Genomic DNA, 13,154 nt, shown 5'->3' with positions numbered 1-13,154 from the left:
AGGAGCAATAACCCCCCTGGGACCTGATCGCCGCATGACCATGATATAATTTCCACATAAAAACGCCATGACGAATGATGCCAGAATTAGTTTGACCCAAGATGTTAATGCCGACCCAACGCGTTTGCCGCCGCCTTCACTCTGCCCCAATCTCGCCGCTCTCAATCCCAGAGAACGCCCCGTTGAAATCAAACGGCTGGTTATCCGCATCACCATCGTGGAGGAACGAGTCAAAGTCAAAGTCGTTGAGCACATCGCCCGATTGCAAGGGGTTAGCCAATTCCATGGTTCCAAAGTCCTGCAAAGGTATAGTTAGCACTCAAGTTCAAAGGTATACATGGGAAGGGGCCAACATACCATGTTACCAAAGTTGTCCATAAGGCTTCCGTTTTGGTTGGGGTCTCCATGACCCTGAGGCGCAACTGCAGGGACGGGAGGAGCGGTGGTGACCGTGGCCACAGCTGCAGGGGCCGGAGCAGCAGCGGGACCACTGGTGAGTTGTCCGTTCTGACCAGCGTTGGCGTTCTGGCCATTCTTGAAGTTTGCAGTGGCCGGGGTAATAGGTGTCGCAGGTGCAGGCGTGTCTTGCTCGCCGCTGTTCTCGCCAGCAGGGGTCGCTCCCGCGTTGTTAAGATTCTGATTAGACTTCTTCTGGGAGGCGGCGCGCTTGAAAGCTTGTTAATCTTCATGTCCAAATCAAATACGAAAGAATGCTCACCTTGTCCTTGGCGCTCTTGCTCTCCTTCTTCTTGGGGGCCGGCTTGTTGCCCTGGTTAGGCGTAGGAGGAGCTGCTGCAGCTTGTTGGGGAGATGCAGTTGTCCGGTTGTTCGCATTGCCGGCGGCAGCAGGAGCCGAGGGGGGTGGCATAGATCGCTGCTGTGGCGTTCCCTGAATCTGCGGACTTTGCTGTTGCATACCCTGGGGCATCATCTGTCCGTTAGGTCCAGGTTGCCATTGCTGAGGGGTACCTTGACCCTGGGGCTGCTGCCCTGGCTGGCCCTGCTGCTGCTGCTGCTGTGCTGCCTGCTGCTGTGCCTGCTGCTGTCGAGCAGCCATCATCTGCTGCGGGTTCATCTGTCCGTTGAATGGCTGGCCAGGGTGCGAGCTAGGAGGCCTCATGCCGTTCATCTGTTGTTGGGTAGCCATGTTACCATCCATGCCCTTGAAGAAGTGAGGACCCATGTTGGGATCAACATGGTTGCCCATGAAGTTCATGGCGGGGTTGGGAGAGCCACGGGACTGGCCGCCCTCGGGGACTGGCGAAGGAATACCAGCATTGTTCATCTGGGGGGTGCCGCGCTTCATCTGATCTGCAGGGTTAGGGGAAGCACCTGTTCGCATGGCCTGAGGGGAGGCGTCAGGGAATGGCTGTCCGTTGGGCCCAGGGGGACCACCAGGACCACCAGGTGCACCGCCGATAGTGTCTTGTTCTTGACGGGCCATCATGAGTCGTTTCTTGTTTTGTTGCTCAAGGAGCATCAGCTGCATCTGGTAGTCCTGGAGCGCGTGGTTGCTGCTACCGGCGGCCTGAGGGCCCCCGGGTCCTGGCCGGATGCCACCGGGACCACCCATTTCGTTGGGGTTGTAGAAAGCGCTTAAGGTAGTGCCATCCGGACCTTGAGGGAGCATCGGAGATCCCTGGCCCTGAGGACCACCTGCACCAGGCATCTGCTTGTTCCCCATCTGGTTCCCGTGGTGCTGCTGGAGATTCTGAGCGTATGTTGCGATGGACTTCTGCTGAGCGGCTGGCGGGGCGTTGGCAAAGTTCTGGAACTGCTGGGGGTTCAGATTGTTCGGGTTGATGCCGCTGGCGGCGAGCATCTGGTGAGCGGCGGCGGTACCGCCACCAGGCATCTGTTGACCAGGCATGCCCTGAACCGGGCGGCCGTTGGGCATCATACCACCGGGCTGGTTGGGGTTGAAGGGAGCACCGTCAATGCGTTGTCGTTTGGAAGGTGAAGGGGCGTTCTCGCCGGAGGCGGGGGAGGAGGGTCTTTCGCGGTTGGCGTCCATGCCAGAGGGATCCCTCTGCATCTGGTTTTGCTTGGCCTGCTGTTGGAGCATTTGCATCTGGGGACTAGACAGTGTGTTAGATGATGGGTTCGGGGTTACAGAGGGATGTCGTGCTTGTGAGACGGGGGAAGGCTTACTTGTTCTGGTTATTGGCCATAGCGGCGCGAGCGAGGTTGCCCTGCTTCATGTTCATGGCCATGCCGCCATTTTGCATGTTACGCATCATTTGGAATTGCTGTGGAGTCATCTCGGGCCGCATCTGGCGCAAGAGTTCCTGTTGCTGGTTCTGTTTCATTCGAGATTGTTGCTGTAAGGGGTCAACGTTTATCAAGAATCACCGCCATCGGCGGCATTTAGGGATTGATGAGGAAAGCCCGCAGGCAGTCAACAGGGGTAGAGGACCGCGACGAGCGTAGAAGAGGGCATATGGAGATGATGGGAGAACCACGAGACATACCTGGGTGTGTGCCACATATTGGTTGACGTTGCCGTTGCCGCCCTTGGCGCGTTGCGCGTTGTAAATGTCCCAGAACAGACAGAACCACTCGTAGAGGAAGGAGGTGTCGGAGGCAGGCATGGGTAGCTTGGGAGGAGGGAGACCGTCGGGTAACTTGGCGTCAATATCGTCCTTGGAATCGGTATCCATGGGATCGTCGCCGGCGCCATTGATTACGTTGCCGTTCTCGTCGCGACGACGGTTCGCGCCTTCCTTGAGGACGTTGACCTGTTGATCGCTGCTGAGGAGGGAGCGAGCGCAGTCGTACATGCCGTATCGAATAAAGTACTCGTAGATGTACGTGTTGAGCACACCGCGCTGGCTGTCGTTCATCTGCTGCTGTCGGGCAGCGGCGGCGGCAGCAGCCTGGGCGGCAGCCTGAGGGTTGACGGCGCCATTATTCATCATGGGCATAGGAGCGCCGCCAACAGGACCGCCCATTTGGTTCATGGCGGCCATGTTGATGTTTGGATTCATGGCCATGATGTGATGGGGATGGGGGAGGGAGGCGATGAGGCCAAAAAGTTTGCTGGGTTAGCCACCAGGACGTGCCACCACGCGGAGCGCTGGCGCTGGCGCTGGACAGCCGACCGGCGTGGGCGTGACGGGCGGCGATCCCAGGAGGCGGGGACGCGGTGCAAGTCGCGCGGGAGGGGGCTTAATTGAGGGCGTCGTCGATGGAAGCAGTCGGGAGAGAGGGCGGCGAGGAGGAGAGAGCCGCAGCGAGGCCGATGGCGATGGCGCGGATGGGCGATAGGCGATGGGCGACGGGCGTTGGTGTCGCGATGATGGTGTGGTTGGTTGGTTTTTGGTGGAGGTGGGCGCTGGCCGCCTGGGATGGGATGGAGACGACCGACTTGACGGGAAAAGAGAGAGAGCGACGGGAGGACGGGGGTGGTTTTTTACTGTACCGGGGGAGCCCCAGAGCCAGAGCACGCAGATAAATGAATAGGCCCGTCGGTAGGGGGTACCTCGTGTTGTAGCACTGTGCAGGCGTGGCGCAGGTACCCAGCACCAGAAGCACCAACCGGGGGGGTGGGCTTGGACGTAGAGCGGGCGGCGCGCGCTGGGGCAGCAGTGGCCGGCAACACTCGACGGGACGTTGGGCTGGTTCCAAGATGGAGAATAGTAGAGCGAATATGAGAGGAGGAAAAAGAGAGAAAAGAGAGGGAGTGTGTGTGTGTGTGAGGGGAAGGGAAAAACGTGGTTCGTTGTTTGGCGGTGGAGGGTTTCCGGATCCCGTTTGAAGGGTGCTCGCTCTTCAGGCTCACTCACTCGCAGCTCCGGATGCGCTGTTCTGCGCACGCTGTGCTTTCGGCTCCAGGACCAGGCTGAGAGAAAGCCCAAGAGGCAAACACACAAACCGAGGGAACAACCAAGTCCCCAAGCACAAGTGATTGTCTGAAATGCAGGCAAGGCTGGACTCCGTCACAATCACTGCCACTTCGACTTGCACGGCACGGCTCCGGGCTCGCAGTGGAAAAGACCATCGCTACATGAAATCCAGGGGGGACAGCGCGCCTGTCAATGGTTCTAACGGGGGTTTATCGAGAAAGTGGAGAGACATGCACATATGCGTGTGCAGGCAAACTCCATCGCAAACTGCGCCTTCTCAACAAACATTTACTTTTACACGGCAGAAGAGATAATTTGCTGCCATATTCGCGCATTGGAAACATGCAGATTGCGCCAAACATTTCTTGAACTTTTTCAACGCTGGCAGCCTGATCAGACTGAAATCCAGGTGGTGGCATGTCCTTCGTATAAGGTGCCTCATCTTCCTCACGCGCCCGTTTATGCATAAACCCGAAGTTGGATGCAGGTTCCGCAACCAACGTGTGGCGGACGGCTGGAAGGAAGGAAGGCGGAAGGTGGCTGGAAGCTTCCGCGGGCCCTTCAGCTCCCAGCACGGCGGTTTGGAGCTGTCAGTGGATCGAAGCCCTAAAATTCGGGGACAGACTCCAGACTGGTGGGTAAATTTAGGGACCGTCCGCTATAACTTGGGGATGTGCATAGGCTTGATTCACAGGGCTGCAGCGCGCTAGTTTACAGTGGATGACCACCCTGAGGTTCTGGTGCTCTGCCGCTCAGGAGGCGTCCCGTTGGCAACCGGCTGCAATATTTTCGGTACGTAAATCTCAAACCAGCACTGCGTATTCCTAGGACTGCACCACAATCACGTCGGCACCTGAGGCACTATCCTAGATGGCCCCCGTGCCTCAGGCAGGGATCTTGCCGTCATTCTGGCCTGAGTGCCCACTTCGCCTCCCTCATCATGCTCTCACAGGCCTCTCACGCGCTCTCACGCGCTCCCACGGACCACTGTCTTATTACCAGTCGCCAGTCTCGCCCTCTTCGCCTCCCTTGTTGGCTGAGCATTGCTCCTTACCCACCTTTGCGAATAAAACCCGCCGAACCGCTGTGGAGAATTTGAAGGCTTTTGCCTTCGACGATAGCTATCGGAGATAGGGACCTCTCACAACCCTCCACATAGTAGACTCTCATACTATCGCCCTACCAGGTTCCCCAGATCCATCATGGCCTAATTTAGTAATTAGCCGATTCGGAAATATTGTAGAACTGCATCTGGTCTTGGCTTCAGATGAATCGTCTCTTTCTCATCGTTCGTCTGTCTGCCTGTCCTCTGCCGGGTCGTCTATATGCTTGAAACATCATATGCCGAGCTCCATGGCTCTACCCCTGAACCCTTGTGACACTCATTGGACCAGGATTCTCTCGTGTTCGAATGGGTGCCATCCGCTCCCAGTTCGAGATTCCGAGCGTGCAAGCTTGGTCCATCAGTATTGCCCTCGCATCTGCTCTCATCAACGAGTACTCTCGTAGTATCTCTTCCACCTTATGGTCCTCGTGTCAGGTCCCTGACGGGACGAATGCAGCCGCGGTTGGGTTGTTCTCGCCATTGCTTTCTCTGTCACTTGCATACCGCTTCTCAGTCATCCTCCGGTGGCAGCTCATCGTCAATATACCGTATCAGCGAAACCCTCATCTCTGTGCTGTCGTTTCCCCGAAGGATGTCACTGATAAAGTGAGCCTCCACCTGCATCTGAACCATCTCCAAAGCTCCTCGGAGCACGCCGCAGAGTACGTTGGAGTACCAGAGCTGGTCTTGCGCTCGGCCATCATCGGGCAGCTCGACAAAGTCTGCCAACGGGTTTTCGTCAAATACCAGTGAGAATTGATTATTATCACTCGTCCAGTTTGTCACCTGCGGGGTGATGTTGAGGAAGATCTTGAACCCAACCTGTTCTCCTATGTTAGCCAATGTACGGCTGCCTAAAAAGAAAAGGGTTCCTACCCGAGCAATCATTTCGGCTGTCTCGCGGAAGTTGGCGCATCGCTTCATGGTATTGGACTTGGCGAGGTAGTCTTCGATGAGACGGAGTCCAATATTGTACCCCATCTTATCCAACTGCTTGTTCACCTCGACATAGTCGCTCTCGTAGTCTTTGCATAGTTGCGCAACAATCGTACCGTAGGTCAGGGTTACGAGCTCGGCATTGACCTTGTCAATTCGGGTTCTATTCGACGTCAGATTCTCTATCCTCCTGGGTTGCGAATTGAACATGAGCATACTTCCAGATTCTAAGGACATGTTAGCTTTGGAAAATCTTCATCTGGAGGAGGCTTCTTGTTTACGTACTCTTCGCCCACACGAGATGCCTTGCTGGCCGACATTGTGCTGGTTGGGGACGGTGACCAAGGTGGGGCTCGCAGCCAGCTTTTGGTGGCACGGGTTGGGCACTGGCGGCTAGGGGAGCGGTGCAAACGGGGGCAGCAATGGCAGTAATTTGTGTCTGATAGCACAGGATGAGCACTGGAGAATGTCGGCGGGCTTGGGGAGCTGTATCTTGATCCAAGCCAGGGGAAGTGATGCCATGAGCTAGGCGAGCCGGACATCAACGTCACCCTGGCGCAGTCGGTGCACGGAGGTTCTGGATCACCGACGTAGGAACAACTCTCGGCCCGGGCACCAATCAGACGCGGTTCTGCATTTGCATTGGACGAAAGTTCACCACGGCCTCCTCAACGACCAAGCAGCTTGTCGATAGCTTTCGCGAAATCGTTCAGTGGAGAGCGCGTCAGTGATTTCTGGGTCGCACTTTGTTTCTGTTGATACCCCGCGATTTTTCACATCTCACAATGTCGGCAGAGAAGCGTCCCGCTGACGATGACCCGGGCATGTCCCAGTCGCTCGTCAAGCGACAGAATGTTAGCTCCTCGACTGGCGCACTCGCGCGCCTCAATGCGTCGGGCAATGCCCTGGTGCAGAGCGTATGTATTTCTTGACCAATGCCATGCGTAGTAGCTGACTGTTTGCAGGCTCCAAGAACGAGCGGGTTGCAGGCGCCTGTAATGGAGCTCTCAGGACACTCGGGGGAGATTTTTGCGGCCAAGTTTGACCCGACCGGCAACCTGATCGCGTCAGGATCGATGGATAGGTCCATTAGTAGGTCCCACCGGGCTCTTTTCAAGAGGAGGGAATCTCGTGGCTAATGCTGGCTAGTGCTCTGGAGAACCTACGGCGACTGCGAAAACTATGGTGTGTTGAGCGGACACCGAGGTGCGATTCTCGACCTACAGTGGTCGCGCGACTCGGAGATTTTGTACTCGGCATCGGCCGACACGCACCTTGCAAGCTGGGACTTGACATCGGGAACGCGGATACGTCGATACGTCGGACACGAGGAAATAATCAACTCGATGGATATCAGCAGGCGAGGAGAGGACTTGCTTATCAGCGGTAGCGACGATTCGACGATTGGCATTTGGGATCCCCGATCAAAGAATGCGGTTGACTATATCCAGACCGAATTCCCCATTACCGCTGTGGCGATTTCGGAGGCGGGCAATGAGATTTACGCTGGTGGCATCGACAACGATATTCGCGTGTGGGACCTGAGAAAGAAGTCGGTTGTCTACTCTATGTTGGGACACTCGGACACAATCATGTCTCTGAAGGTCTCGCCGGACTCGCAGTCGCTTGTTTCTTACGCTATGGATGCCACCGTCAGGACATGGGACATCCGACCATTTGCACCAACCGAGAGACACATCCGAACCTTTGACGGCGCGACTATGGGCCTGGAGAAAAACCTGATGGGAGCTAGTTGGGACTCGGAGGGCAAGAAGATTGCGGCAGCATCAGGCGACGGCACGGTGATGGTGTGGTCGAGCGAAACGGGCAAACTCAGCTACAAGCTTCCCGGGCACAAGGGTACGGTTAACTGCGCCGAGTTTGCTCCCGGCAAGGAGCCTATTCGTAAGTATCGACCTTTCAAGACCGATTCAATTCCGGTTGGCTTACAAGATATAGTACTCTCCGCGTCTTCCGATCGCACAATGCTCTTGGGCGAGCTGAAATGAGTGCAGGCAATGGAAGTTGAAACAACAACCTCATAGCTACTTATGGTTGCCATAACTTCAGAATCACCGTCAGTTTCTAACCAAGGAGCCACCCGGTTTATGGAGGTAGAACCTTAGCAACCAGTCCTGCCCTGTGAGCACATTGTTCTACTTGACCTTCGGGGACATGTGGCTGCCTCGGGGGATTACAACAGCAGATCATACAGGGTGTGAATTTGTCGCGTGGATGATGATATAATGAAAACGGCGGGTGATGGGTTTACAGTGGTCGATTCACCCACCTATTGAGTGGGCTGCGCATAGCAAAGGGGAACAGATTTCAATGGAGCAGAGGAGGCAGATGACACGAAGAAGTCACGGCGGGCATCTATAAATATCATTGGGAGAAATCCGGGGTGTCGATCAAGATGGAGGTGCCAATACCTTGACTGTGCTTTGGAGAAGAGGGTCTTGGAAATGTCGTGTTACATGTACAGTATATGACCACAGCCTAGACATTCTGGGAGGGACGAGCAAAAGTGAGCCGGGCACCTAACTTAGTAGACTGGGAGCAATCTCCCCCAAATAGAAGAAGAAATACAATGAAAAATGAAAGAGGAACAAAAAGGATACCAGTCTCGCATAACACGCTCCTCGTTAGTCCTTTCATTACCACCCAATGGATTTGTCCAAATTGATGGCTTGGGGTGTCGTACTGACAAGGGCTGTCAGGGGTTTCAGGTGCCTGTCCAAGGCGACGCGTGGTTGGCCAGTTGTGGAGGTATCAAACGAGCGTCCAAGAACGGCTACGCCACAGCGCCCCGACTTCCCAACTTGAGCTCTGCTGGGGGAGGATTTACGGCCACTCCATGCCTCCCCCCGGGGAGCAGTCCCCTTATGGCCTCCGGCTCAGAACACCTGAAGCATCCAGTGAAGCATCCAGTGAAGCATCCAGTGAAGCACCCAGTGAAGCATTGACACGGACGGCTGCTGCTTCAGGCAACGGATCCACGTACAGCTTGCCTTGCGCCACCGGGCATTCCCACCGCCGGATCGGGCCCCAAGCCATCGTGGCTGCATGGCGTGTCTCACTCATCTCCAAATGACGGCGTCCCAAAACCGCTGAAACCACAGGATCCCGTCCTCTCAGCTTGCCAACCCCGGCCGCACTGACGAACGGGCCTCCCCCTGCCGGTCCTCCTTCGCCGCCTCCAACGCCTCCGCCCGTGTGCCGACCCAGAGATGAGAGGCTGCCGTGTGCCTTGTTCCTTTTGCAACACGCCCGCTGTCACAGCATGGGTTCACCATGGCCCGTAGTGTCTGGTCCATTGCGGGCCCCTGCCGCCCCCTCATCCCCCCATCGTCTCCCCTGGTTTCGTGACTTGGTTCGTTGGCCGCCGTGGTTCAGGCCGGTATCGACGTGACCTCGGTCGCAGTACGTAGTGGTGGGAATCGTATACACTCTTCTCATCCCCTCGTATTCTCTCTTTCTCTTTGTTTTTCTGTTTTCCCGCTTCTTTTGGTGCACCGCATCTCAAAGGTCTTAGACGAACGCGTCCTGGTACGGCCTCGGTTGAAGGCGACACTTCCGCTTTTGTCAGTGTCTCTTGGAGTTGCACCATGTCCCAATAATTTCCTTGATGCCGCAACCAGCTTCCTCTCATTGATTCATTTATCGTTACGCCTTTCATTCTATCTTTCGAATTTTCTTTCCATACAACCATATCTTTGTTCTTTATCTTCTTCCTCCGAAACACGACCGCGGAAACTCGTAGACATCCGTACCTCTTTCTCAAAGACGGCTCTTCTCCGACGACTCTGACACACGAATTACCACGAGAGCGATATATATCCTCGACGACATATTCTCGACGACACATTCCCCGACGAGAGTCCATTCACACGATCCCGACGATCGCAGTCTATCTTTGTTGCCAATTCCAATCCCGTCAAGGCCGATAGACTTGATCCCAGATCTTGACCCAGACTAGGCGTACACAATGGAGGAGGATCCTGCTGCCATGGAGAGGATCCGCGCCGATCTTATCAGACGTGCTCGTATTGAACGCCATGGCGAATTAAACATGCAAGAAATGCAACCGACACAGCCAACATCCCATCGCCCGTTCCTGCGACTCTTTCGACGGGGCCAACCGCCACCACAAACGGAGGAGCCCTATCGCGTAGCCGTCGAAAGCCCCAAGTCACCAGATCTCGAACAAGGAGTACCAGATGCGCCCTCAAGATCATTTCAGTTTCCAAATTTCGCCAGACCATGGACCGCGAGGTCCAATCAACATCAGCCCTCAGGCGAGCCACATCCAGGAGGCAACCAGGCCGCGATATCTTCCACCGAGTCATCGACCGAGCCATCGTCAAGAGCAACACCGTCACCGAGGCCACCTCCTCTAGCCTATAGCGACACCTCATACCAAAACGATACGCTAGAATCACGGGTCGCTGAGACTGTGAGTGATCCGGGACGGCAGGAACATGGGCGAAGTCCGAGTAGCGACCAACGTAGCCCCCGCCGACGACATCATCGCTCCCGTCACCCAAAGCGCTTCTTGTTCTGTATCCCATGGGTAAAATCGAAGCATTTGCGGGCGCAGATTCTCCGTACCTTAGTCTCGGGTTTGATCATGTTATTGCTCATCATTGTCTGTAAGTCATCTTGCAAATAACCTTCAGTCCTTCGGTCATCTCTATCAGTGATGGTACTAATCCTCAACCCTAGATCTGGCCCTCTCCGTTTCGCAAAAGGTTCAAACTAGCGAGATGACTATCATGTTGATACTCGTCATTCTCATCGCCACCGTCTTCTTTTTCCACGGCCTTCTCCGACTTGTTATTATGATCTTCAAGAGGAAGCGTGTCGCTTCTGGACGAACAAGCTTGCCGGAGACGCAAATATATGGACCTCGGGGATACGCGGTGCCAAACCGTCCGATCCAAGTTGTTCTCGCTCGGGATGAGGAGGCGGCTGGAGTGGAAAGCGAAGCGGGGAAGTCGAAGCCACCAGCATATGGACTATGGCGAGAGAGCGTGGTAAGTCACGAGATTGAACCTTTCCCTGGCAATAGAGCTAACACGAGGCCACAGCGAGTCGACCCTAATCGCCTATTCTGGCAACGCAACGAGGCCGCGGATGAAGCACAGCTACGACCAACCACACGTTCGGGACCTCGGCCACCTTCATATGCCTCGGACGATGGTGTATCATATGTGGTAGAGGCAGCACCTCGGTCCACAGCACCCACAGTGGATGTTCCTCTTCCAACGCACCCCTCGGAGATGGGGCGCGTGGCACGTATGCCAAGATCGTGAGGCGTGAGTGCTTTGGTTGAGTATAGCATTGTAAAGGTTTAATTGAGCTCACCTATGAGGGAGGATATCGCCGCTCACATTGCCAGCGCTGGACGCTGGAGTTGGCGAAGCGGATCATTCCCAGGTGAAGATATTCGATGATGTGATTGAGGCAGAGGGCTCCTAATAATGTCGGGACTTTCATCAACCATGCATGACCTGGCAAGGAATTCGAATGAGGAGGAATTGGACGATGGCCAGAGATGCGCCGTGTCCAGTCAGGATTGCCCGACAGTTATTAACACATGTTAGCGGTCAACTCGACCCTACGCATGGCGAGGTTGGCATTGAGCAGATGTAGGCTGTGTGAAGAATAGCCGAAGAAGTAGACATCCTAGCTCACCTTGCCTCACCTTGCCAAACTGAGTAGGCAATTACCGACAGCCTAGGTAACGCCCACGAAATACACGCCGTATCATGATCAGTCTATCTACGTAGTACGCAAATCAGGAGAGAAGAAGACTAGGTCCCCGAACTAGCTCCCATACAATGGCCATGTTCGCGTTGTGTCACGACTGTCGAGCGCAAAGATTGGTCCGGCTTCCAAATGCATGGCACCCGGTTTGACGTCGATTGGGCATCATGGAGACCAAGGACACAGGCCACCGTGTCGGTGAACCTTACTTGGTCTGTGACCCAATCCGAGGCGACCAGTTCAAATCATCGTAGAAGCCCAAACCAGGACCCATCTTTACTGGCTGGCTGACTGACGAAGGGCAGCTGCCTCGGAAGGATCCAGCTTGACGACGACACATGGGGGCGACGCGGCATGTTGCATGTCACGCGGTTCCCTTGGACGGCAACGGGTGCGCGGGCAGCCTGTCCGCTGGCCGGGCATCATCGCCTGGACAGGCTTAGCAGCCTATGATTGATCGAGCTGTCCGTCCGAGGAGGGCACCAGTGTGTGTTCGTTGCGTTGATTGGCAAAGGTGCGAGAGAGAGGAGGGGTTTCCCCGGAGCATGAGAGTAAATCTTGTTTATCGTTGGATTTGATATTGACATTAGACGTGGATCACGTGAAGACGCTGTCTCTATCAACCTGGAAGCACATTTCTCACGGTTGGCGGTTGGAAGGAATAAGCCGATGGTCCTGTCAGTCCCTGCATTGAACGGTCCATTCCTGTGGATCCAACGGGGGAATGGGAATGGAAGGAGGGGTCGTGAGTGTGTTACTTTCCCAATCTGGCCAGGCACCATCTTCCAACCGGGAAAGGTCGCCAACGGCTGGACGAGCGAATTTAGGAGGCAATAACTCGTTCCAGGCCAGCGGATGCTCCGTCGCACCCTCTCGCCATCTTTGTCCTTTCCGCCGCCTTGCTGCTTGCCGTTCCGCCGCCCGTCGTTACATCACTCACATTTCGCCAGGCCTCACATAGGTAGGTAGGTACAACATAGCATGTGGAAACATCCATCCTCCCCTTGCCAAAACACCACAGTTCGCCTAGCGCGCAATGCTCCGAGCGCGGTCCCGAGGAGTGGACCCCATTTCGTCCCCAGCGTCTGGCGTCCCGCGGCCAGTGTAATAAGCGCCAGTAATCATTCATGGTTAATTACCTCTGGGCCGACAGCCAGTGGAAGCGACGGGAAGGTGCCATCCACCTACCCACCCGCCGTCGCGCCGCCTGCCCACACGCACTCGCACCCGTCGCACCGTTTTCCCCAGCAGGCAAAGCAGAAGCAGCAAGGCGCGCGCCGCAGCAGCAGCCCTCCCCCTCCCCACAATCGTAGTATCCCTCACTCCCTTCCTCCTTCCGTCCTCCTCCCCTCATCTTTCCCTCGCGCGAAAATTTTTAAACACGTCTGGAAGAAAGTTGGTGACGCTTGTCTGCTCAAAGTACCATCTGTCATACTCGCTGTGTAGAAAACACCGTCGTCGATTTTATCCTCAAATAACCTCAAGTCTTTAAAGGTGAG

At 55.6% G+C, this 13,154-nt stretch overlaps 4 protein-coding genes across 4 annotated transcripts; 2 read left to right on the top strand and 2 right to left on the bottom strand.

Annotated features, from left to right (window-relative positions):
* Positions 1–136: 136 nt before the first annotated feature.
* On the bottom strand, positions 137–2,960 carry BGZ61DRAFT_357102 (uncharacterized protein; the record flags this gene model as incomplete). The annotated part of the gene is made up of 5 exons (XM_046240846.1): positions 137–318; positions 366–666; positions 719–2,078; positions 2,152–2,321; positions 2,472–2,960. 5 exons carry the CDS (start codon positions 2,958–2,960, stop codon positions 137–139), a joined length of 2,502 nt encoding a protein of 833 aa, XP_046102107.1.
* A 2,500-nt stretch (positions 2,961–5,460) lies between these two features.
* On the bottom strand, positions 5,461–6,096 carry BGZ61DRAFT_356840 (NO signaling/Golgi transport ligand-binding domain-containing protein; the record flags this gene model as incomplete). Its single annotated transcript, XM_046240822.1, has 2 exons — positions 5,461–5,772; positions 5,827–6,096. 2 exons carry the CDS (start codon positions 6,094–6,096, stop codon positions 5,461–5,463), a joined length of 582 nt encoding a protein of 193 aa, XP_046102106.1.
* A 575-nt stretch (positions 6,097–6,671) lies between these two features.
* On the top strand, positions 6,672–7,895 carry BGZ61DRAFT_357337 (WD40-repeat-containing domain protein; the record flags this gene model as incomplete). Its single annotated transcript, XM_046240872.1, has 4 exons — positions 6,672–6,803; positions 6,852–6,978; positions 7,036–7,791; positions 7,846–7,895. The coding sequence occupies 4 exons, from the start codon at positions 6,672–6,674 to the stop codon at positions 7,893–7,895; spliced, it is 1,065 nt and encodes a 354-aa protein (XP_046102105.1).
* Positions 7,896–9,874: 1,979 nt separating this feature from the next.
* On the top strand, positions 9,875–11,201 carry BGZ61DRAFT_480446 (uncharacterized protein; the record flags this gene model as incomplete). Its single annotated transcript, XM_046249192.1, has 3 exons — positions 9,875–10,538; positions 10,612–10,922; positions 10,977–11,201. The coding sequence occupies 3 exons, from the start codon at positions 9,875–9,877 to the stop codon at positions 11,199–11,201; spliced, it is 1,200 nt and encodes a 399-aa protein (XP_046102104.1).
* Between the last annotated feature and the right edge of the window lie 1,953 nt (positions 11,202–13,154).

This window comes from Ilyonectria robusta (assembly GCF_021365365.1).
Source record: "Ilyonectria robusta strain PMI_751 chromosome Unknown BGZ61scaffold_15, whole genome shotgun sequence".
Taxonomy (NCBI): Eukaryota; Fungi; Ascomycota; class Sordariomycetes; order Hypocreales; family Nectriaceae; genus Ilyonectria; species Ilyonectria robusta.
This window is presented reverse-complemented; position numbering and strand designations above follow the sequence as displayed.